The sequence below is a fragment of the Danio aesculapii genome, chromosome 12 (genome assembly GCF_903798145.1).
Source record: "Danio aesculapii chromosome 12, fDanAes4.1, whole genome shotgun sequence".
In the NCBI taxonomy this organism is placed as follows: domain Eukaryota; kingdom Metazoa; phylum Chordata; class Actinopteri; order Cypriniformes; family Danionidae; genus Danio; species Danio aesculapii.
In genome coordinates, this window is record NC_079446.1 from 22,478,497 (window position 1) to 22,506,011 (window position 27,515).

Consider the following 27,515-nt stretch of genomic DNA (forward strand, 5'->3'; position numbering starts at 1 on the left):
AGTGGATGTGGATGGCTCGGCGGGGGGGAGCGGTCATACAATCCCGCCGATAGAGACCTCGCCCATCGCCTCCGACTGCTCTATCACCGGCGTGAATTCCTGGGCGAATTCACCGCCAGTGTCGCCGAACAGGCCAGCCTGGGATATGGGTGAGTTAAGAAAGCGAACTTTGTCAACGTCACGCACATCACCAGGTTTAACCTGAGGTGGCATTCCTGGATCACGGATGTGATCATCGTCCTTCCCAGGGCACACACAGCCGACTTTTTTTTTTTTTTTTTTTTTTTTGTAAGAGCATAGTCGGTTGCGGTGCGGAGCGCATGCTCAGTCCTGGGTCAGAACCATCCTCGCGCAGCCGGGCCAGCGCCTGCGCTGCATGGTGAGGGGGAAGGCGCACGCAGCACACTGCGTGAGCCTACTGTGCCCATCCAGGAAGAAGGGGATGGGGAGGCTTAGAAGGTCTCGCCTTCATCCTCCACATCACACCCCTCTAATCGGTCCGGCCGCGGAGCTGGGGGATAAACCCTCTCCAGAGCCACGGCCGAAGCAGCCTGGGGAAGCACAGCCGCAAAGTCTGCTTCTGGATTCGACGCCGCGCTCAAAGTCCCGGAGGGAGCGAGCGGGTTCGAATCCTCGTCAGACCTTGACAGCCCAACCTCCAAGGATGGTGAGGATGGAAGCGCACGCAGATCGGGCAGAAAAAAGTGCCCTCAGGACAGCGTGAGTTTACTGTGCACTTCCGGGAAGAAGGGGATGGGAGGCTTTGAAGGTCTTGCCTCCTTATATCCTCCACATACACCCATCTAGTCGGTCCGGCCGCGGGGCTGGGGGATAAACCATCACCAGACCCACGGCCGAAGCAGCCCGAGAAAGCACAGCCATCACGTCTGCTTTTTAGATGCTAACGCCGCGCTCTCCACCCCGGAGGGAGGGAGCGAGCGGGCTCGCATCCTCATCAGACAATGACAGCCCATCCTCCGATGCAGCGATGGACATCTGACCCCCGGTGTCATCAGGTGAGAGAGCGACCATCCAAGGACGGAGTGCTTCTCTTCACCTGAAGCTTGGATGGAGCGCGTGGAGGAGCGAGAGGTCCACGGCCCGGGGGCGGCGGATTTACTCTCACTGAAACCCTCAGATCTGCCCGAGTGCCAACCGCAGTGCGGGGGACAACTGGGGTGGGTGGCTCTTTTGCAAGAGCGAGCCGCGATCTTAACTGCGCAACAGACATGACATCAGTGATGGCATGCACTGCCCGCGAGCACCGCATTAACATGCTGGACCCCCAGACATGAAACGCTGTGCTCGTGCCCATCATCCGGGGATAGGAAACCACCGCATCCAGAAACGCACGGTCGGAGTGACGTCTTGAAAAAGACGCGCTGCACGACCGTGTTGCTCTTTTAGGAAAGCCTTTTTCCTATATACAAACCGCTCTTGGAGGACCGGACCCAAAGGACGCCAGGCAAGGGAGAAATACCCAGCTCGACCATCTGCCACTGCGTATACGCGCTCTGGACCGGGAGAAGCTGCTTCTCGATCTCTCTCTGTAGACACAGGTTGGAGATACCCTCAAAGACTCTCTCAGAAGCTTCGTGAAAGGCTCTGAAAGCGAAAGGATGTCGAGCATGGCACTGGCTGCGTCTTTATAGCATGACTGATTGTCATTGACGCCAGCTGTGCACGCTGACGCTGCCAACTCATTGGCATTTCATTGGCCCGTTTTTATACTCTTTCAGATGATGGATTCTGACGAAATCCCCATAGTGGAAGTTTCCACATAGCATTGGAGTTCCCCATCCGAAGGGGAACTAAAAGTAAAGTAACTAAACTCAGTAACGTAACTAGAGTAAAGAAACTAAAAGTAAAGTAACTAAACTCAGTAAAGTAACTAGAGTAAAGAAACGAAAAGTAAAGTAACTATACTCAGTAACGTAACTAGAGTAAAGAATCTAAAAGTAACTAAACTCAGTGAAGTAACTAGAGTAAAGTAAATAAAAGTAAAATAACTTAATTCAGTAATTACTAGACTAAAATAGTAAGTAAAGTAAAGTAACTAAATCAGTAATGTAATTAAAGTGACTAAAATCAGTAAAGTAAATAGAGTAAGATAACTAAAAGTAAAGTAACTAAAATCAGTAGTGTTACTAATGTAAAATATATAAAATTGAGGGTAGCTGGAGTAAAGTAACTAAACTCTTAAAGTAACCAGTAACTAAAATCATAACAGTAACTTAAAGTAAAAAAACTAAATTCGCTAATTACTCGAGTAAAATATGTAAAAGTAGAGGAACTATATTAGTAATTAAAGTAACTTAAATCAGTAAAGTAACTAGAGTAAAGTAACAAAAAATAAAGTAACTAGAGTAAAGTAATTAATAGTAAAATAACTAAATCAGTAACGTTACAAGAGTAAAATATAAAAAAAAGTAAAGTAACTAAAATTATTTGGTGTAGTGATACGGAACTGTCAAATCTTCAACAGCGAATCAAAACGAAGCATGCAACAGCCTCATAGTGTGAAGTTTTTTTAAATTTGAAAGCAATTCAAAACAGAAGCATTCGAATAACTGCATCAATCTGTATTAGATCATTATGCAGTCCTGCTTATTTCATACACAAATGCACGCTGAGAGCGAATGTACATTAATCTTGTGCAAACTGAAGTGCTCATTCTGGGGAGTTCCCCTTACATATGTCTATATGCCTCAACATATGTACAGCACATGTTCAGCTCAGTCCACATTTCTTCTTCCTCTGTCACTCCCTCTCTCTCACCATGATATAATGTTTTATGGATGTCTCTTATTTCTACTTTGATCCCTCTTCGATGCCCTTACTCATTCTGTCACTGCAATTCTGCACTCAAAATCATTCTTCTTTTTTTAGAACGTGTCTTTTTTTTCCAGGAAAACATGTTTTAGAAGTTAAAATACTGCAATATATCTGTTTAGGGTTTTTATTTATGATAATCGTTTATGATGTCACTATAATAATAGTTTGTTTGTTTTGTTTTGTGTTTTATATTGCTAAGCTATGATTAGGTTTTGTGTTGAGTTTTCTGTTTTGCTTTGTGTTGCTTTGAATATTTAATATGCTTTTGCTTTGCTTTTGTTTTGTGTTTAGTCTTGTTTTACATTTTTTGTCGTTTCGTTTGTATTTGCTTTACATTGAAAGTAAAGTAACTAAAAGCAAAGTAACTAAACTCAGTAAAGTAACTAGAGTAAAAAATCTAACATGTTTTAGAAGTTAAAATACTGCAATATATCTGTTTAGTCTTTTTATTTATGATAATCGTTCATGATGTCACTATAATAATAGTTTGTTTGTTTTGTTTTGTGTTTTATATTGCTAAGCTATGATAAGGTTTTGTGTTGAATTTTCTGTTTTGCTTTGTGTTGCTTTGAATATTTAATATGCTTTTGCTTTGCTTTTGTTTTGTGTTTAGTCTTGTTTTACATTTTTTGTCGTTTCGTTTGTATTTGCTTTACATTGAAAGTAAAGTAACTAAAAGCAAAGTAACTAAACTCAGTAAAGTAACTAGAGTAAAAAATCTAACATGTTTTAGAAGTTAAAATACTGCAATATATCTGTTTAGGGTTTTTATTTATGATAATCGTTCATGATGTCACTATGGTAATTGTTTGTTTTGTTTTGTGTTTTATATTGCTAAGCTATGATTAGGTTTTGTGTTGAGTTTTCTGTTTTGCTTTGTGTTGCTTTGAATATTTGATATGCTTTTGCTTTGCTTTTGTTTTGTGTTTAGTCTTGTTTTACATTTTTTGTCGTTTCGTTTGTATTTGGTTTTATTTTGGTTTCCTTTTTAGTTTAATTGTTTGTTTTTAAAAGAATGTTATTATTTTATACTTTGTTATTATTTATAGTACCTTTTGCTTTATTATCTTGTTTGTTTTCACTTACATTTTCAACTGATCACTGCAAAGTTTTCACTTCCATAATTTAACTTGGAAAAACAACATTTCAACATATAACATTTTTTTAGGTTTTTTTTTTATTGTAATTTGCAGTGTTGGGCAGTAGCGTCTCTACAAGTAGTGACGCTACTAGCTTAACTACATTTCTCAGTAGCGTGGCGGTAGCGTCGCTACTTTATAAATCAAATAGCTTTTCAGTTGCAAAGCAATTTTTTTAGTCAAGTAGCGCAGTAGCATTCATACAAGCTACATTTACCAATCGCGGATCATCAAGTGACAGCACTGACATTCACGGAGCCGGTGTCTAGATGAGGAAAGTAAATCTATATGATGGTGAGAATGACTATGGACAAAACGGTGGTCCACAACAAACTTTGTGGTGCGTAACAGTAGGGGTGGGCGGTACACCGGTGTCATAGTCATCACCGGTGTGACATTGCGCCACGACATGGATTTTCTAATACCGTCAATACCGGTATAAATCAATTATGCGCCTTGAACGGCTGCATTTACATAATTAATAGCTAATTCTAAATAATAAGGCATTCAATTTTCTTCAAACATTCAGTTGTGGTCTGAATACATGTCCTTATACTACAGGGCTCGAAATTGCAACCATTTTGGTCGCATGAGCGCCCGAAATTTAATCTATGCGCCCTCATAATATATTTGGGAGCATTTGTGTGTCTGAATTAGGGCTGTGACGGTAATGGAAGAAATCATGCGGTATGTCGGTTAACCGCGCAGATATATAAAAATAAGCATTTTTAACGCACCACTGTAATTTCTATATCCCAGTCCCTTTATCAACATTTTTAACACAAGTCATTATTTTAAAGATTATGACTTGAGAATATGATTTTACCTCAGCGCTGCACTTTTCTCCTTCGCCCTCCCACTGAGTTCAGGTGACGGAGTGTTGTGAAGTAGTTAAACTCTCCTCAGTTTAATTTACAGTGTCAAACTGGCACAAGAATATCAGTATATTAATATTGGCTTTGCTAAATAACTGGTCAAATGTGGGTATTTTTTTACAGAAGCTATAAACAGACGCGCATGCTGCAACTGGTGATGAGTCAACAATCGCAAATATTTTGACTTATTTAAAGTAGGCTATAGGCTATAGAATATAATAATTTTATGTAAAGACATTTATAAAAAAATGTAGCTAATATATCACAGGGGTTTGTATAGCAATTACAGTGGAGCATTAATTAAATCCTTTTTTTCCCGTGGAGCGAAACAAACACTACACAGTTGTGTAGCGGAGGGGGACGCACAAAAATATACAATTCAGATATTTTCGTCGGCAGAAAAATATTCTTTGAACGAATTTTGTTTTGTACAATTTGTATCTTAGTTTTTGTCGGTCAGTTTACAAAAAAAACAAGAATAACTAATAAACTTTGAGGTGAAGCGATGTGCCTTAGGGTCCGCTATATGCCGCGGCCAAAACACAAACTGGTCTGTTAAATACAATCGTAATATAAATAAAATAAAAGTAAAATATTCAGTTTCGAATATTTCGAATAGGCTGCTCTTTTAATTTTGATTATACAGTTAACAAAGATTCCATATTCGAAACTGAATATTTCACTTTTATTTTATTTATATTACGATTGTATTTAACAGACCAGTTCACAACACTCCGTCACCTGAACTCAGCGCGAGGGCAAAGGAGAAAAGTGCAGCGCTGAGGTAAAATCATATTCTCAAGTCATAATCTTTAAAATAATGACTTGTATTAAAAAATGTTGATAAAGGGACTGGGATATAGAAATTACAGCGGTGCGTTAAAAATGCTTATTTTCTGTGGAGCGATTGATTTGAGTTAGTAGGTCTGCTTTATTAAAATAAGCTTAAAATAATAACAGCCTATGCTGGTTATAAAAAGGATTCAGTGTTTTCGTTTTGTAATCTAAATTTGTAATTTAAGTGGAAAATACTCAGGGCAGGCCTTTTATTCCTTTTATTTAGTTTATTCTGTTTTTCTATACAATCCTGAAACCTCACCTAAAGTTATAATAATAATAATAATGGCGCAGATGACAGCGATCATGACATGAGGTAAATGTTGATCCGCCAGCTGAGATCAATCGAGTGTTTTCGGAGAAGGTGCCCGAATCTCGATGCGTTGCATTCACCGCGTGTTCAGCGCAAATGTCCGCTAAATATAAAGTCTAATACTGTAGACATCATCGCCAAAGAAACTCACCTTTACTAAGTTTACACTGAAACTACTGCTCATAACAAAGAGGGGAATTGCGCCGGTGGTCATCATGAGAATCCTGCTCTGTCTGCTCATAAATTGGTGCGGCTGACTCGCCTGCTTTATTCCACCAACACAGAGAAATGAAGATCAGCTCATAACGAGACTGAGCATTTACAATGAACCAAACCAAAACTTTTAAAGAGCGATAGAAGTGAGACTTTCTTTTGTCCGTTCTTCCTTGAGATGTATATTATTTTGCTATTGAAAGTAATACCGTGATATTATACCGTCACCGTTCAAAAGATGAAAAATACCGTGATATTAATTTTAGGTCATATCGCCCACCCCTACGTTACAGCCACCTCTCGATCTGGTCGGTGATGTCGTTAACCAATTAGGCTAACACAAGAAATTTGCTTGATGGAAAGATGACTGAGGGAGAGGAGTTGTTTCTGAAACAGGATTCCTTGTTACCATACCTCGAGAAGTACATGTTAAGATGCCATTCTGATGCTGTGCTTAAAAACTACACAATAGTGAAGTACTCTAATTAATTTGTTGTGCTTCTATAAAGCTTAAAGTGACATTTAAAGGCTTAACTAGCTTAATTAGGTTAACTAGGCAGGTTAGGGTAATTAGGCAAGTTATTGAATAACGATGGTGTGTTCTGTAGACTATTGAAAAAATATATAGCTTAAAGGGGCTAATAATTTTGACCTCAAAATGGGTTTTAAAAAATTTTAAACTGCTTTTATTCTAGCCAAAATAAAACAAATAAGACTTTCTCCAGTAGAAAAATATTATTATTATAAAAATACATTACAGACATACTGTAAAAATTTCCTTGCTCTGTTAAACATAATTTGGGAAATATTTAAAAAAGAAAAAACAAATCATAGGGGCGCTAATATTTATATATTATAACAGCAAAAAAAAAATATATATATATATATATATATATATATATATATATATATATAAAATATATATAAATTGTTTCTGCTTGGTACAGCATATTATTTCATTCATTCATTCATTTAGTCCCTTTATTAATCAGGGGTCACCACTGCGGAATGAACCTCCATATTATTTGCAGTGAATAATTCAACTGAACAATTATGCCTCATATGTTTCATTGACAGTTTTATTTATCACTAAGATATGTTTGACTTGGAGTTAAGTTGCTTCGATTTAAAAATAAAAATTTTAAAAACAGCTTAGATGTAGCTAAGCTACTTTTGCCAAGTATCTTTTAGCTTGGCTTGCTGCATTTCCCAGAGGGTAGCTTTTAATGTAGTTAAGCTACTTTTTAAGTAGAGTAGCTAATAGCTAAGCTCACTGCATTTTTCAAGTAGCTTGCCCAACACTGGTAAATTGCATTTTGTTTTCTTTTTTATATAAAGCATTCGCCTTTATAACAACTAGTGAGGTTTGTTCTTAGAAAATATGACTCTGCAAATCAGAATACACCTCAATTTATGTAGTCTCTGAAAACATCTTATATTATACAAAATATTTATTCATAATGGGATATTTTGTTATAGGGGTTAGTTTCCCTTAATACTTATGTATATAATAATACTTAATACTTACTTTTATACTTATATGTTTTGTTATGTTATTTAATAATAATAATAATAATAATAATTATTATTATTATTATTATTATTATTATTATTATTATTATTATTATTATTATTATTATTATAGGATTGAAATTTACTTGAAATTTTTTCATGGAGGTAGTAACTGGGTCTTTTTCTCTTTGGTGTAGTGGTACTGGACGACAGCAAACGTGTTGCGAAGCGGCGCTTAATTGAGGAGAACCGTGAGAAGAGGAAGAAGGAGGAGATGGTAAAGACTCTGCAGAATCGGCCAGAACCCACCAGCTCAGAGTGGGAGCTGATCCGTGTCGTGACAGAAGCGCATCGCCACACCAATGCACAGGGCTCGCACTGGAAACAGAAGCGCAAGTTCCTGGTGAGTAAGCACCGTCTGTCTACATGTCTACTGTTTGCTTCTTCATGTTTCAACAAGAGGTTCTTTATTCAGTTTTCATGTTTTATAATACAATCTGATGTCAAATGCTCAGAACAAACATATGATCCTGAAGAATATTGTATACGCTCCTAATCTACGGTGCGACGCAACTGACTCTTAAAGGGAATGGGAGATGAGATTGGAAAATATACCCATAACTCATTAAGAGAGCGGTTTAGACGTTGTGCCTAGATCATTAAAATAGAGCCTTTATAGTCTTAGATTGGTGTAAAAGTACTATTATTTCATGCATCAATATTGTAGTAAAGTTAGAATCTAATCGAGAAGCCCCTTAAATGAAATAAAGAAATTTAATCTACTGTAACTTCCAGTCAAGATTTGCAGTAAACAGATGTGGCATGAGAACAAGCTATTAAAGATGTATTTTATATATTCTTTTCAGTGCTCATAGATCATGGAAATTCAGCTTTTTAGTGAGTAAAAGTCAAAGGTTTTGACAATTGCCTGAAACTGGGAACCCTGATCTGAGTTTTATCTTTCAAATTTTAAGCCCTGCCAAGGGCCATTTTTATTATTATTATTATTATTATTATTATTATTATTATTATTATTACAGAAATACAGAATACTATATATATATATATATATATATATATATATATATATATATATATATATATATATATATATATATACAGAAAACCATGAAATTCAATAGGGTATCTTAACTTTTTCACATGATTGTATGTTTGACTGAAGCAGAAAAATAACATGTTTGTGTGTGGTTTAGTTTATTGCATTTATTTAATAGTTTTATAGTCAACTCACTAAACTTGATTTCAGTTTATCACTATGGCCTTATCTGTCAAAAAAATTATGCATATACTTATTTCTGACCCTGGGATTGTTCTGAAGTATTTGCAGAGATGTAAATCAGTGATCATGTATTTTCTCTTCATTTTTCCTGTTGTCATTAGACTATGCGTATGTCTGAAACTGAATGGGCGTCTGTATTCTGTTTCCAGTTCAGACAGCAGCACTGATTATAATAGCTTTTGTTTGCTTGTGTCTGGTGTAGACAGATTTCAGCTGTTTAAAAATAAACCTATGCGTTCCTGAGGCTGCAGACTTTTGGAGGGCTGCGCAGAGGCTGTAGATTTCCACAAACAGCACAGTGTCTTTTGATGCTCCCTGACATCTTAAACTTTCTTCTTTCCAGTTTAGAAGTGCTTTTGGAATGCCTGACGCAATCTGACAGCCTCTCTTAAATCACTTCCACTGTGGGGCTTCTGAAAAGATCATGTAAAATAGAAATCGACGTGTTGTTTTTGGGGTAGTCAAATGGCTATACTTTAATTTGAAAATCGGAAAAAAACTTTATTACGCCTTCGTAGAATATTAAATATTGTAATACTTTAATGAAATCCATACTTAATAAATCCAATGAAACTGACAATTTTCTAGTGATCACTTGTTTTCTGTATATGCTTTAAGGCAAAAAATTTGCCTCCTGTGAAATTGTAATTCTTTTTTTTTTTTTTTTTTTTCAAGTACTGTTTAATGAAGACACAACACATTTTTAAGCTTAATAATTTGACTAACTAAACCCTAATAACGTTTTGTTTATTTTGTCTTTTACAGATTGCCAATACATATATTTTACTAGGTAGGAGAGAGCAGGGCACAAAGTAACACTTTTTGGATTTGGCCAAATAATGAACAAAGTAATGGGGTTGGAAAAACTATACTTTTTTACCAACAACACTCAAGCCTCTTTTACAAATGAGCACTGAAAGTATGATCATCTGACCTATAGTTTCTGTGCAGTATTGCCAAAAGTGCCAGGAGTAAAAATGTTAATATTTACCTCACCTGCGAGGCAAGTTGTAACAGACAGAGGGTTAGTTGTAGCACGTGCTTATAAAGTCAGATTTCACACAATTCATTTAAATTAAATTCTTTAAATAGTATATTTCTTCAGTACTTAACTACATTTTTTTATGTGGAAGTGGAGGATTTTCGGTCCATAATATTGTAGTGATAATACTGTAAACTTAGTAACTAAATCATTTTGACTAAGGTATGTCTTTAAAAACTATATAACTGCTGACTATACTAACTAACTTTGCCATGTGGAGAAACATAAACAAAGAACACTGATCACACACTTACCAAATCCATAGATACAGGACAATCAACACCAACTGGAACCGCATCTTTTTTTTTTTAAAGAAGATAAGTGGCAAATCTGGATTTCATCATTTCCAGACTTGAAAAGATCTTGAATAAAAAATGTTTCTTACAAACATACTTTTGTTGCGTGTTAGCAGACCACTGTAATCCACACATCGCGGGGAAATGGGATCAAAACCTTCATTGTGGCACGTTTATAAACACAACACTGACGACCCATGTCTCCAAACAATTCTTCTTTTTCTACTTGTCTGAATTACGATTGGCAACACAACGTAGCGTCTCTCTGAACACTGTAATAGGTAAAAACAGTCTTCGAAGCTATATCATGCATATTAATTAAGTTGTGTCTCGTTCACAATAGAGCGTGCTGATCGGGTCGAACCACGTTTTTCTCATGAATTAATGAACAGATGTGCTGAAAACTCACGTTGTACCGGCCAGTAAAGACAGCCAATCTCCATGCTGGAATTTACACAATGATCTCATTGCCATGATGTAGCTTCAAAATTTATTTTTTTAAACCAGAAGAAGGAATTTACTCTAATCAATGCACAAACAACCAATTTTCACTTTTTTAGTTAAATGTATGTCATAATAGTGTTTTAGCAACGTGGGACATACAATTGAAGTCAGAATTATTAGCCCCCCTGTTTATTTTTTTCCCCTTATTTTTGTTTAACCGAGGGAAGATTTTTTTCAACACATTTCTAAACATAATAGTTGTAATAACTCATTTCTAATAACTGATTTATTTAATCTTTGCCATGATGACAGTAAATAATATTTGACTATATACTTTTCAAAACACTTCTATACAGCTTAAAGTGACATTTAAAGGTTTAACTAGGTTAATTAGGTTAACTAGGCAGGTTAAGGTAATTAGGCAAGTTATTGAATAACGATAGTTTGTTCTGTAAACTATTGGAAAAATATAGCTTAAAGGGGCAAATAATTTTGACCTTAAAATGGCTTTTAAAAAATTTAAAACTGCTTTTATTTTATCCGAAATAAAACAAATAAGACTTTCTCCAGAAGAAAAAATATTATTAGACATACTGTGAAAATTTCTTTGCTCCGTTAAACATCATTTGGGAAATATTTAAAAAAAGAAAAAAAATCAAAGAGAGGCTAATAATTCTGACTTCAGCTGTATACTAAATATGGCTGTCAACGTCTCAAAATTGTGTTATGGTGTTTCGTGACCCTTTAAGAAATACTGTGAAAATGTCCTTGCTCTGTTAAACATTTCACACATCAATAAGAAAAAAAACTGATGTTTAGCTGAAGCAAAAAAAAAAAAAAAATCATTATTTTATTTAAATGTGTTTTAGCTTAGTGCGTTTATTTTATTTCTCTGTCTGTTCACTGCTTGTATTTTAGTTTAGCGCATCGATATGGCCTTTTCTGTCAGTACAGATTAGCATTTGTTTACACAGCTTGCTAATCAATGTAGTGAGTGACAATAGCAGTCTGCATGTATCAGTTGTGGCCGGCCAACAGCAAGTGTTAAAGCAACTGTTAGTGACGGGTAGAACAGGAATGCGGCGTTGCCATGCAGAGCTTTTGTAAAAGCCTCCGTGTTTATGAAAAAGGAAGGAAAGAGAGTTTAGACAGTATTAATCGCTCATTCATTGGGACAATATGCCACCCACTGTGAAAGGTGGCAGGATGAAGGAAGAGAAAATGGAAAGGAGGAGTTTAGGGGAGACACAAAGGCTGTGTTTTGAAATCAAGTAAACTGCCCACTAGATGTTGGGTTGGCAATTTTAAAGAATATTGATCTTAATGTGCCCCTATTTTGGATTATAAAATGTTCATATTTTGGTTTTGGGAGTTTTATGCATTCAATGTCATAAAAGATTTGAATTCTCTTTTACTATGCATTTATTTTTACTAGTGCTGGGCAAAGATTAATCACGATTAAACACATTCCATAATAAAAGTTTGTTTTGATATAATATATGTGTGTGCATTATATATATTTAGTATGTGTGAAACACACACATACATAGAAGCATGCAAAAAACACATAAAAAAAAAATGTGTTACATAAAAAATTAAATATTATTTATATCATATACATATATAATTTATAGGTAAAAATAAATAATTATTTTTACAAATATATACATGCATGTGTGTATTTATACACTCACCGGCCACTTTATTAGGTACACCTGTCCAACTGCTTGTTCATTCATTCATTTATTTTATTTTCGGCTTGGTCTCTTTATTAATCTGGGGTCGCCACAGCGGAATGAACTGCCAACTTATCCAGCATATGTTTTTATGCAGCGGATGCCCTTCCAGCCGCAACCCATCAGTGGGAAACACATACACACTCATTCACACACTCATACACTACGAACAGTTTAGCCTACCCATTTCACCTCTACCGCATATCTTTGGACTGTGGGGGAAACCGGAGCACGCGAACGCAGGGAGAACATGCAGACTCCACACAGAAACGGCAACTGACCCAGCCGAGGCTCAAACCAGCGACCTTCTTGCTGTGAGGTGACAGCACTACCTACTGCGCCACTGCGTTGCCTCCAACTGCTTGATAACAAAAATTTCTAATCAGCCAATCACATGGCAGCAACTCAATGCGTTTAGGCATGTAGACAAGGTAAAGACGATCTGTTGCAGTTCAAATCAAGCATCAGAATGGGGAAGGAAGGTGATATTTGAACACATCATGGTTGTTGGTGCCAGACGGGCTGATCTGAGTATTTCAGAAACTGCTGATCTACTGGGATTTTTACAGACTGGTTTCATGAACATGATGATAAGTTCACAACTTTGTGATTCTATCATGTCAATATGGACCAAAATCCCTGAGGAATTTTCCAGTACCTTGTTGAATCTGTGCCACGAAGGATTAAGGCAGTTATGAATGCAAAAGGGGGTCCAACCCGGAACTGGTAAGGTGTACCTAATGAAGTGGCCAGTGAGTGTATATACATAATAAATATACACAGTACACACACATATACAGTATTATGTCAAAACAATCAGATGTTTTTTGGATGTGATTAATTGCAATACATTTTTTGCCCAGCACAAATTTGTCCCTTATTTACCTAACCAATCCCATATGATTTGTTCAGTGATTCATTTTCCCAAATTACTCTTTGCATTGCGCTAATTTGCAATGATGGTCCGATGACCCAATATGTTGCGATTGGTCGACTCATGTTGGAAACAGAACCCCCATCACCATAGTGGATTACTGCTTATCAAGTGTTGAAACAAGCAGCCACGGTATACGTGTTAGTCCAGGAATCTACACGGTCAAAAAATGTATATATTTATTACAAACAGTTGACGACAAATGTTCCTTTTTAAACAAACTACTTTATTTTATTAATTTTGATCAGATTTTAACTTGATTTCTGTAATTATGCAAAATTTTACATACTATTTTCACTCTGTTTGACTGATGACTAGAAAAGTTTATTTGATTCAGTGTAGTGATAAAGCACTGCAGTTGTACACCAGCAGATTGCACTATTATTCATCATAACTCCATGGAGATGAAAAACATTCAGTGTTAATTAATACCATTCCCCTATACCACAAAGTCCCCTGTGTAGACAACTTGTCTACGAATGCCACCTTGTAAGGTAGATAGCTGTAGTAATCATCAGTAAAATGACACAGCAAGGTTGGGGCTATACTGCTGTAGAACATTAACTTTATCCATTGATTCCTCACTGCCTCATCTTTACTGAGTTAAAAAAAGTAAAAAAATTTCCCTTCCAGTGCAGAGCGCATTGTACTCCTGACATGATGTAATCTGATTCTCCAGAATCTGCTATGGTGTTTCAGATAGGGGAGTTCAAGTTTTCCCGGGACTGTGTGCGCAACAAGTTAGGGAGAATTGGCACTCCACCAGAATACAGTTTTTAAAATTGCGCATTTAAAACAGCGAGGAAAATAACTGCATTGATGTGCTCATTACAAATATAATGCTGTCGTACACCAGAATTGAAAGTGATCTTATTACTGTATTTTATAAATCACAAAAAATTAATAGATAAACTTAGCAAGCAGGTCCCATTCGTAAATGATTGAAACTAACTATAATTAATACATTTGTTACAATAAATTAATCCGTCAGTGTTACTTTAAAGAAATTGTCCATTATTAATCGACTTTTGCTCTGGCTCATTAATTAATGTTATGAAACACTTCGTATTTTAATGCTTCAGAAGTATTGTTATCGTAAGTTTGTGTAATTAACTGATGAAAATAAATTAAGCTGTATTGTAAAATGTTAATATATTTCTGGCACAATCTAAAGTCTTCCACTGTATTCACAATCAACTGTTGTTTAAATCTTCAAAATTATTCTGTATTATTTGAGTATTATAGAAGTAACTTGTAGTTTTTTTTTATTTATTAATCACCTGAATCTCGAATCTTGACTTTCTGTTTTCAATTCAGATCTTTGTGATTGTAAATGTCTGCTGTTATACGAATTATATTTGTATAACCTAATTTATTTAATATTTGAAGTTTTAAGTTCAGGTTTCTCATATAGTTTTGTTGATTTATTTCTATATAATGTTAATGTTAAAGTTAATGTTCATTTTATATCAAGCAACAAAAAGTAACTTTAGTTTTATGATTTTAGTTAAAGGCACAATATGTAAGATTCACTGTTAGAGATTCATTGTAGTCAATATGGAATTATGGCAATTGTCATAGTCATCTCCACAGTTTATGGTTAAAAAATCTCAGATATCAAGATCATAATTGAGATAATGAATTAAAATGTTGACACATTTATTTAAACCTTCTGAAAATACTTTTATTTTAATGCTTCAGAAGTATTTTTATTGTAAGTTTGTGTAATAAACTAATGAAAATAAAGCTTTATTGTAAAATGTTACCAAAATATATTGCTGGTAAAATCTAAAGTTGTATTATGAAAGAAACTGTTGTAGTTTTTTAGTAATAACCTGAATCTCAAATCTTGACTTTCTGTTTTCAGTTTAAATTTAAAGTTCTGTGTGATTGTATACAGTTGAAGTCAGAATTATTAGCCCCCCTTTTGAATTTATTTTTCTTTTTTAAATATTTCCCAAATGATGTTTAGCAGAGCAAGGAAATTTTCACAGTATGTCTGATAATATTTTTTCTTCTGTAGAAAGTCTTATTTGTTTTATTTCGGCTAAAATAAAAGCAGTTTTGAATTTTTAAAAAAATATTTTAAAGTCAAGATTAATAGCCCCTTTAAGCTATATATGTATTTTTTTTTTCGCTAGTCTACTGAACAAACCATTCTTATACAATAAATTGCCTAATTGCCCTAACCTGCCTAGTTAACCTAATTAACATATAGTTAAGCCTTTAAATGCCACATTAAGCTGTATAGAAGTGTCTTGAAAAATATCTAGTAAAATAGTATTTTCTGTCATCATGGCAACGATAAAATAAATCAGTTATTAGAAATGAGTTATTAAAACTATTATGTTTAGAAATGTGATGAAACAAATCTTCTCTCCATTAAACAGAAATTGGGGAAAAAAAATAAACAGGGGGGCTAATAAATCTGACTTCAACTGGTTTGTTTGAAGTTTCAAGTTCAGGCTTTCTTATATAGATTTATTGATTTATTTCTATATAATGAAGTTAATGTTTATTTTATATCAAGCAACAAAAAGTAACTTTACTTTTTCTGATTTTAGTTAAAGGCACAATATGTAGGATTCACTGTCAGAGATTCATAGTAATCAATGCGGAATCATGGGAATTGTCATATTAACATCTACGCTTTATGAAAAATCTATCAGATATCAAGATCATAGATGGGATAATGAACTTAAATAGTGACGAATTCATTTAAACCTTTTAATTTGACCAAGGAAATTCACATTTTAAAGAATTAAAATGCTAAAACGCATGTACTGTACAACCCATTTTATTTATCCACTTATTTAATGACTGCCCGAATCGCTTACAAACATTCAATTGTGCATATATTATTAGCAGAAGGACTTTTTTTTTTCATAGGTCATTTTTTCAACCCACCTATTACGGGCACTATCAAAGCCCTGACGCACACCAATCTAAATATTCAGCTTGTGCTAAACCCGTTATGATCATCCACCGGGGACAGACAAACCACTTCCCCAACCGACTGAGAACTCCTGTAAAATGGCCCATAAAGAATCCAGCCTATATAACCTTTACTACCAAGATATGCCTCCAATAACAGAGTTCTGCCGAGACCCCGAATGACCCCGATAAACTGCAGTCTCGCTCTCTGGGAATGCTCGCCCCGTCCTGTCCGCAATCCAACTGGGCTGTTTTAAGATCTCTGTAGTGAAAAACAGTGATGCCAAGTTCTCAGCAGTGAGAAGGCCAGGCCGGACCAGCAGAGGGGATAGTTTACACTGCGGTGCGCTGGGACGCATCCAGATCCCACCTCCTGGAAGAGCAGACGCACAAACACACTTTGCTTCATGCTTGTTAAAACTTACACAAATACACGAGCACGGCACCATTAAAACAGTCCCGTTTGACTGAGACAGCGCATGTAAACACAAACACACAAATGTTAAAGTTCCTCAGAGGCACGTTCACTGGACACATTCCTTTGTGTTTTGTTTACCTTCTTGACATTGACGCTCTGTGTGGTCTGTGCTGTTATTTTTGATCTCAGAGCTTCATGTGAGGGCTTTCTTTTTAGGGAGGTGTGATGTTGAGCATTTTAAGTTGAGTGTCTTTGTTTGGTTGGTTATGATAATTAAGCAATTTTTTGCACAGTGTGTGAAAATGATACTAAAGCTGCCAGTAGGTGGCCTTTATTCATCTGATTCATTCACAATGGATGATTCATTTAGATTTATCCACATTTTTCCTACATCCCATTATTTTTTATATGAATTATGGGAGTATCTTCCATTTAAATACTTCAATATTTTAAGCTGGGTACAAGAAGTTGCCAGTATTTTCCTGACAGTTCATCCATTGAATATGAAAAGGAAACTGATTAGAGTTTACAAATGACTTTCAGCAGACCATGAATAACCTAAAAACTCGAAATACATATTTCTGAGGCAATGATATGTACATTTACTGAATATGATGATACGTATGATACTTGATGTCAAGTTAAAATACCAAGTGTGATGTTATTTTCATCACAAATAAAAATAAAACACAAAGGCCAAATATTTCTTTATCTCTTTGAAATGAGCGTTTTTTTTATTGTTTATCATATTGTTTACATATTGTTTATTATGTTGACAAAATTTGGCTCATAAATGGTAATATTAATAAGAGTAATTATGCAAAGAGCTTATCTGACACAACTGAAGTGCCTTGAACCTTGTTTGCTTTCACAATGAAACAAAAAACGTCTGTGTATAGGCCAGCGCTGCACTTTTTTTTTTTCCAACAGTCTTGTTTTGATTTCAGAGTCTTTGTTTATTGCTGTCTGTTTGCTTTACCAGAAAATCAAAGAAATCAATTTGATTGCACAGTTTAAAGTCTTTAGGGACCGTCACAGTTGTGCTGCCAGGGTGAAGTCACATAGGTTTTACTATGCACAGACATACTATTGTGACAAAATTGCACAAATTTACCACAAAATTGCTTAGGTAAAACATTCTGGTGTCAAAACATAATAGAAATTTCAAAATCATTTTCATTTATATATATGTATATGTGTATATGTATGTATATATATATATATATATATATATATATATATATATATATATATATATATATATATATATATATATATATATATATATATATATATATATATATATATATATATATATATATGTATATGTGTGTGTGTGTGTGTGTGTGTGTGTGTATGTGTGTATATGTATATGGATGTATATACATACATACATACATACATACATACATACATATGCAGTTGAAGTCAGAATTATTAGCCCCCTGAATTATTAATAAGCCCCCATTTTTTTTCCCAGTTTCTGTTTAATGGACAAGATTTTTTGAACACATTTCTAAACATAATAGTTTTAATAACTCATTTCTAATAACTTATTTCTTTTATTTTTGCCATGATGACAGTAAATAATAATTTACTAGATATTTTTCAAGCCACTTCTATACAGCTTAAAGTGACATTTAAAGGCTTAACTAGGTTAATTAGGTTAACTAGGCAGGTTAGGGTAATAAGGCAAGTTATTGTATAATGATGGTTTGTTCTGTAGACTATCGAAAAAATATATAGTGTAAAGGGGCTAATAATTTTGAAAATAAAAAAATGTTTTTTGTTTTTTTTTTTTTTTATTAAAATAGTTTTTATTCTAGCCAAAATAAAACATGGATTACTTTTTCAAAACTTTTTCTAGATAAAATAGATTTGACTGTTTTTAAAAGTCGAAGCTGAAAGAAGCAGGATTTGACCACTGCATTTATCTGTTTGTCAAAGCTCAAGCCATCATCCAGTATAACACCCAGATTTTTTTACCCAGGGCTTCATAGAAAAACTTAATTTTTCTAGATTAACTGTTGGGGCTCTGGAAGAGTTTGAAGGGCTGAGCAAAATCATTTCACTCTTACTCATTAAAATCTAGAAAGTTCAAGGACAACCAGTCTTTCACATCCGACAAGCATAATATAAGGGTCTCTATCCAACTTGAACTTGGTTTTAAAGGCAGGTAGATTTGGGTGTCATCTGCATAACAGAGAAAAGACAGACCATGTTTTTGAAAGATAGATGCTTTAATATCTCACGGCTATCTGATTCGAGAACAAGATAGAATTGTTGTGTAAATATAGTTATTGTATATATATTTATGTATTTTTTTCTTATTTTATTTTTATTTCCTTTTCTTTCAATTTTTTTAAATTTATTTTTAGAACAACATTTATTTGGTGACTTATTAAAACTTTATTTAAGGATCGTGCTGCAGCCCCCCCAAAAATAGGCTATTCGATTATTGAAATTTTACTATTTATATTCAAGCCACCAGGTTTGTCAGTCAGCAAGACACTTAGAATTATTTAAAACGTACAAAAAAAGTTGTATTCTCACACATTTTTACAGGGCAGATCATTCTGTTTCAATTTTTGCATAAATACATCTGTTACGCTGAATAACAATGAAACATTACATCATTCTTGACAATAAGTGATTTAAAACATTAAACTAGCCACTCTGCTTGCGTTAAATGTGCTTTCTATGAATATATAATCGCTTGTGTAAATTTAATGTGACTGGAACGTTTTCTTTCCCTTATTTCATTGCTGACATTGTATTCATTTGTTATTCTCGTATGTCAGAGGTGTTGATTGCAGCAAAAACAGACTGCAGATAGAGTAATGCAGTCTGTGACTCATAGCCGTGTCTCACATTCAGAAAATACATATGCAGCGGCCAGAATGTAATGCTGTAATTGCAGCTCTGCCTCCTGAGGACTTATAATTGCCTCTATTCTGACTCATGTAACACGCCTTTTAGTGCATACATAGAATGTTGCCAGGGTTGCTTGGCCGTACGTCCAGAGTGTTTTTTTTTTTGCATGGCTGACCTCTAATCCACCCTAAGGATACCAAACGCTGTGGTTTTTCCAAAGCTATCAGCATACATGACTGCAAAGCCAGACCCCACACATGCACCCCATTCTGCGCAGCTGTAGATCCATTCATGTGTTCCTCAGTGGAAATGCATTTAGGTTGTTTGCAGCAGAAGCTACTTTTATGTGTCTCTGTCAAATAACTGAACCCTATGTTGTTCTGTCTGTGTCTGCAGCCAGAGGATATCGGACAGTCTCCGGTGGCCCCCACATCAGATGGAGACAAAGTGGATTTGGAGGCCTTCAGTGAGTTCACCAAGATCATCACCCCAGCCATCACACGCGTCGTCGACTTTGCCAAAAAACTGCCCATGTTTTCAGAGGTGAGCGCACTGTTTTGGATTTGTTTTTGATTTTAGGTAACACTTTATGTTTACAGTTTATTTTAAGGTGTCCTGATTACTGTAATGAGTAGTTACTTAGTTATATTTGGTTAGGGTTAGGATGCAGCTTAGGTTTGGTGTTGGTTGCATTTAATTATGCATAATTATTGGTAATTGCTATAGTAAGTGCATGGAACATGTGTATCAAGGACACCTTAAAATAAATTGTTACCTACTTTATTTTACTGTGTCCATGGTACACATGTTGAATGTGTTTATTGTAGTTATAACAAAAAATTATGCTTGCTTACATGCACTCAGAAATAACGTTTGCTTTGTTTTGAATTGAATTTGCTGCTTGTTGCAACACAATTCAGTAACACTTTAATTTAAAGTCCTTCTGAACCTGAAGCTGTGATCTGTATTCTTTTCGTATTGTGACGCAGTTCCTAGAGAAACGTAATTTTAAATGAGCAAACAGTGGGCGTGGCTTGTTTTTTCTGCTGCAAGCTGATTGGCTGTAGTCAAGTAGGCATTTCATTCAGAAAGATCGGGAAAGGGGTTTTAGAAAAGTTATTACAACCTAATAGACTCCTCCTGCTCACCATTTCTGTTTGTTGTCAAAACTGACAGTTGGAGCTGCGTTAGCCAAGCCCATTACCTCAAAATCACCTAATCTGATCATTTAACTAAAAACAAACAGGAAGTGCATTTTCAGATTTCAATTACAGATTAAAAGGGCAAAGAATTTGCTGTTTTAATGACAAGCACAGATGAATTGTTCACCACAAAACTGGCTAACAAAAGTGAGCTAACAAAATCATATGGTTAGTTTTGATTTCTTGGGGACTTTAAGGTGATGTAGTTACACACATTCTAACCCCAACCATATAATAAGTACATGTAATCAATTAATATTACTCAGTAGTTAAATTAATAGGGCAGCATGGTTGCTCAGTTTTTAGCACCGTCACCTCACAGCAAGAAGGTTGAGTCCCAGCTCGGCCACTTGACATTTCTGTGTGGAGTTTGCATGTTCTCCCCGTGTTTGTGTGGGTGCCCTTAGGTTGCTCCGGTTTCCCCCACAGTCCAAAGACATGTGGTACAGGTGAATTGGATTAACTAAATTGGCCGTAGATTATAAGTGTGTTTCTGAATGTATAGGTGTTTACCAGTACTGGGTTGTGGCTGGAAGGGCATCCGCTGCGTAAAACATATGCTGGAATAGTTGGCGGTTCATTCCGCTGTGTCAAACTCTAATAAATAAGAGAATATGCCGAAAGGAAAATTAATGAATGAGTGAGTTAGATAAATAGTTACCTTAAAAGAAAGCGTAATCCATATTGTATTATGATCAGTCCACTTACATTTTTACAAATGAAATCAATAAAATGATTAAGTGTGTGTTGTGGGGTAAAGTTAAAACATTTGAATCATTTGAATATGTTGAAATATGTGTTATTATTAAAACTGATCCTAACCATATAAAGGAGTGCATCCAGAAAGCATTCACTCTTTTTATTTATATTTTTTTATGTCACAGCCGCCGCCTTGTTCTTTCACATAATTTCTTAAAAAAACATATGTTTATGTTTAAACAAACCTCTTTAATTTACTCATTCTAAGATTTTGTTTGTAGAATTTTGAGGAAAATAATGTATTTAATTCATTTTGTAACGGTAAAATGTGGAAAAAGTGAAGCACTATGAATATGGATGCACTGTTAGTACATGTAGGTATTAAATATTACTCAGTACTAAAAGGGATAGACTCAACGATTAAACATTACTCACCCTCAACTGGTTCCAAACACTATAAAAAAAGCCAAAAAAAAAACTGCACTTTTGACTTCTATAGTAGGACAATCAAATACTACACTCTCAGTTTAATAAGGTAAATAAGTGTTGGACAACTCCTTCTTTATTACAATATCTGAGAATAGATATTACTGGAAAGGCCAAGTCATTTTATGACTAATTTCTATGTTGAAACAAGAATCATCCTATAAAAGCATATGTTTAAAGAAACTCATAAACATTCATTATTAAGTCCTATAATACAAAACAACTGGTAAAACAAAACTATAGGTATTGTAAACGAAACATTTAAGGCATTTTTAATAAACATTTGGTAAGCATTTTCTGATAAATACATTTTCATTATTGATATCAGCACCTTTTGGCGTTTGCTTTTCACTACGCACGTGAGCTTGCAATAGTCCATATGCATGTCCTTTGCATATGCAAAGTGTTCACGCAGACATGTTAGTATTGTAAAACTAATCAAACACTGTGCATTTCTCATTACAATACTTTGCATAATTATGCTTCTATTTTAAAATGAAGTCATTTGAATGAACTTTTAAGGGTATTGTGTGAAAATTGGAGAAAAAAAATGTTTTATATTGAACATGGGAGAATATGTTTCTGTAATATTTTTGTGAAAAATGTTGTGAAATGTTTAGAAAAAGTAGATTTTTGATTTTTGTTAAAGTATTTTTTATTACAAAAACTTAAATCTTAAAAAAAAACATTGTTTAAAATGTATTTGATGTTTTATATTTACTGAAAAACAAATTGACGCATTTTGGATATAGCAATATGCCTTTAAATAGTTCTTGAAGGAACACATTTGACATTGTTAAGGTACACAGTGTCTTGTCACTGTAGTGGTACCTTTATGGATCAGATTTGTACCTTTGATGAAGGTACATTTTTGTATCTGCAGGTTTTAAAAACCAAAGGTGCAGTTTGTTTTCCCATGGTATATATCATGTCCTTAAAGGTACAAACTGCAATGGTACAAATTTGTTTCTTTGTCTTAGTGATGTTTTATAAACAAATTTCGGGAGGAGCACGCGCAGAAGTTTCAGTATTAAATACGTCATTGACAATTATTCTATTATCCAATCAGTTCTTGACCAAACCCCTATAAATACCAAAGCTGTCTTACCTGCAGCATCTTACGACTTTAGCATCCCTCCACCACCCCGTCACCTCACCTCTTAAGCATTACAATCCCGGGGGGAGCGTTCTGGGGCCGGGCTAGATACTTTGCTCGAATCCCAATTCCTCTCTGTTTCCTGATAAGAGGAATAACTCGAGTTTGGGTGTCTTCCCCGAGCTCAGAGCCCTCTCCCCGGACAGCACGCCAAATACGCTTTATTCTGAAACTATTGTAAGTGTGAACTCGTGAAAGGTACAATTCTGTTCCATAAAAAGGTACTGCTCCAGTGACAAGGGTTTGTACCTTCTTTGGTACAACATTGTACCTTTTTTTTTTTTTTGTTTAGTTTTTTTGTTTTTTGAGAGTGTATGCAAGTCAATGGTTACAGGTTTCCAGCTTTCAAACATATCTTCCTTTGTGTTTAACAGAAGCAAGAAACTTATTACGTTTTTAAAACTCAAGAGGAGTGATGAAATGATGAAGGAATTTTGTATTTTATGTGAAATGCACACTTATACAGTTATAAGGACACACAAACAAAAGTGTAAATTTGTTATTTGTCCTTTACAGCCTGTTCAAAGTACTGGTGTCGTTTGTTGAATTAAACATTTGATTACACCTCATTTGAAGGTGTACTTGTTACAGTGTAATGGTTCATTTAACTACTGAATAAAATGAATTAATCATTACATCTACTTACTATACAGTAAGGGTCAGAATGCAGGTTAGGTTTAGAGTTTAATTTAATTATGCATAATTAATAGTACATACTAAAGTAAGTGCATGGAAAGTTTATTAAGGACACCTTAAAGTATACTGCTACCAAGCACTTAGACTGCATGTTTCAGTCCACCTGCTCCTGTCCTTCTCTGAATTTGTGTTGTTTATAATCCGTGCCAAACGATCAAACAGTAACACATATTTCAGGTATGTGTTAGTGTGGGTGGGTTTGAATGTATGTGTTACCATCATGTTGGGGTGAGTTGTGCAGTTGTGGTTTTGGTGATATGTGTATGTGTAAGCATGCATGTTATGTTGCCACATTACATCACTCACAGCTCAAGCGTGTGGCATTTTCTCCATATTTAGCATTCACCAACTCTCTTTTAACCACAAGTGTGAACATTCTTGCATAGTAGACTACACAGCACCCTTATGGCAATGAATTTATTATTGTCTACACCATTTATCCTGTCATCCACACATACCTACTACCTCAGTCTATTTTCTGTGTTGAATGTTACACCTTCTGTATTTTCCAGTATTACTGGAAATATTTTCCAGTATTCTGTATTATGCCTACTTTAATAGAAAAATAATACTTAATGCCGGACTTAACCTTGTTGCTCTTGTTAAATTATGTGAGATGTTTTTAAATATCTGTTTAAATATCACTTTAGTCATCTGACATTTTCCTCTATTTTTATTCTCTCGGTTCCTTGTGTGTAATTAAACAACTGTCTCATTGAACACATTAACGCATGCCTTTTAATTTGTTTAGCACTGTCATGTAAAAGAAAATAACATTTATTTTTTGTTAACTTTAGCATTATAAATAATTTACACTCACTGGCCACTTTATTAGGTACACCTTACTAGTACTAGTGCCTTAGGTCTGCTTTAATCCTTCGTGGCATAGATTCAACAAGGTACTAGAAAGGTACTAGAAATATGAGATTTTGCTCCATATTGGCATGATAGCATCACACAGTTGCTGCAGATTTGTCAGCTGCACATCCATGATGCAAATCTCCCATTCCACCACATCCAAAAGGTGCTCTATTGGATTGAGGTCTGGTGACTGTGGAGGCCATTTGAGTACAGTGAACTCATTGTCATGTTCAAGAAACCAGTCTAAGATGATTCACGCTTTATGACATGGTGCATTATCCTGCTGGAAGTAACCATCAGAAGATAGGTACACTGTGGTCATAAAGGGATGTACATGGTCAGCAACAATACTCTTGTAGGCTGTGGCGTTGAAACAATGCTCTATTTGTACTAATGGACCCAAAGTGTGCCAAGAAAATATCCCCCACACCATTACACCACCACCAGCAGCGTGAACGGTTGATACAAGGCAGGATGGATCCATGCTTTCATGTTGTTGATGGCAAAATCTGACCCTCCCATCCGAATATCGTAGCAAAAATCAAAACTCATAAGACCAGGCGACTTTTTTCCAATATACTATTGTCTAATTTTGGTGAGCCTGTGTGAACCGAAGCCTCAGTTACCTGTTCTTAGCTGACAGGAGTGGCACCCGGTGTTATCTTCTTCTGCTGCTGTAGCCCATCTGCCTCAATGTTGGACATGTTGTGCTTCAGAGATGCTTTTCTGCATACCTCAGTTGTAACGAGTGGTTATGTGAGTTACTGTATCGTTTCTATCAGCTCCAACCAGTCTGGCCATTCTCCTCTGACCTCTGGCATCTACAAGGCATTTGCGCCCATAGAACTGACGCTCAGTGGATATTTTCTCTTTTTTGGACCATTCTTTGTAAACCCTAGAGATGGTTGTGCGTGAAAATCCCGGTAGGTCAGCAGTTTCTGAAATATTCAGACCAGCCCTTCTGGCACCAACTACCATTCCACGTTCAAAGTCACTTGAATTACCTTTCTTCCCCATTCTGATGCTCAGTTTGTACTGCAGCAAGTCGTCTTGACTGCGTCTACATGCCTTCATGCGCTGAGTTCCTGCCATGTGTTTGGCTGATTAGAAATTTGAGTAAACGAGCAGCCGGACAGCTGTACCTAATAAAGTAGCCGGTGTTGTCAATTCTTGATATCATTTAATCATTTTTAAATGATTTATAATTATTTTTAAGTTTCATTATTGACACATTTTATCTTCTCCCAATAAAAAGAATCAGAATTCATCTAAATCAAACAAATGAATAAATGAAAAACGAAAGTTCTCACACACATTACTGTATAATAATAAAAGAAATGCATTCACATGCCATTAGATGATATTATTATTTATTACCATGTGATTATCTGATTTGTGTAGCTGCCTTGTGAGGATCAGATCATCTTGCTGAAGGGCTGCTGTATGGAGATCATGTCTCTGCGTGCTGCAGTTCGCTATGACCCAGAAAGCGAGACCTTGACCCTGAGCGGAGAAATGGCTGTCAAACGAGAGCAGCTGAAGAATGGAGGGCTGGGCGTTGTGTCTGATGCCATCTTCGACTTGGGCAAGAGTCTGGCGCAGTTCAACCTGGATGACACAGAAGTGGCGCTTCTGCAGGCTGTACTGCTCATGAGCTCAGGTGAGCAAAGATAAATTCATTACAGTAATTCAGCTCATAAAGCAAAATTAACCCTTGTGAGAAAAGTCTTAAAACTGGAACAGAAGCTGTAGTGATGTGTGAGGACCATTAGTTATTTGAGCTTAACATTGTTTTTTAAATAAACAAGTATGTTCACTTTCTTAAATATCTGTGAACATATTAGGGTATTTTTATGCTTTAGAAGAGTCAAAAACTTACATAAAGCATATTTAATTGAGATTGATTAATGGTAATGGACCTACTTGGAACTTTATTACCCTCTTTTGGGGATGTCCTACCTACTTTGAGAAGGTTCCAGAGCTTCAGTCATGCCCTTCTTACATAGGAAGAGGTTTTTTCTATGGTAGCAAGCTTGCTTAAAATAGAATTTGTATATTCTGTAGAACGCAGCTCCATTAACAATAACTACATGACAGAAAGAGGACTTCTTGCATGAAGCATGCAATTAGTTTGGGAACATCTTAAATATTGGGTAACACTTTATAACAACTGCACACTACGAATCACTTATTAAGAATTAGCATATATTTCATTCATTGTTTGTTAATCATTGGCCCCTTTCGCACAGTGATACCGGTAAATATCTGGAAAATTTCCACAATGACTTTACCGGTAAATTTAAAAAAAGCGCTGTTCCCACAGGCAAGAACGTTCTGGAATTTTCCGGAAAAGACACATATTCACACATCCATTCTAAAATACCGGTAAATTCTGACATCATTAAGCAGAAATGACCTCTAAACAGCTGCGCTTGTATTTGTAAACAAAGTATGAGGTCAGGCTTTTGTTGATGGTACATAATATGTGTGTGTGCTGGCGCTCACTGGCTGCTTCACGTGCACACACATCAAACAACTGAAGCAGAGCTTGAAGGTAAACAAGCAGCGGTTTATCATAAACATTTTATCAATAATTTTTTCCACAGTTGGCATTAAGAAGGAACATAGAAACATTATCTGACTAACATCTAGCAGCTAAATGTGTCTGGAAAAATTATCAAAGGCTTTTATTTTCATAAACAGTGCGGATGTG

General features: G+C 35.4%; 1 protein-coding gene across 2 annotated transcripts in view; it reads left to right on the top strand.

Moving 5' to 3' along the window:
* Positions 1-27,515, top strand: part of thrab (thyroid hormone receptor alpha b) — a 268,145-nt gene that overhangs the window by 232,299 nt on the left and 8,331 nt on the right. For both annotated transcript variants that reach the window (XM_056469511.1, XM_056469512.1), the window contains 3 exons: positions 7,922-8,127; positions 20,099-20,245; positions 26,204-26,462. In XM_056469511.1, coding sequence (XP_056325486.1) covers positions 7,922-8,127; positions 20,099-20,245; positions 26,204-26,462 — 612 coding nt within the window. The remainder of the gene's footprint in view (positions 1-7,921; positions 8,128-20,098; positions 20,246-26,203; positions 26,463-27,515) is intronic.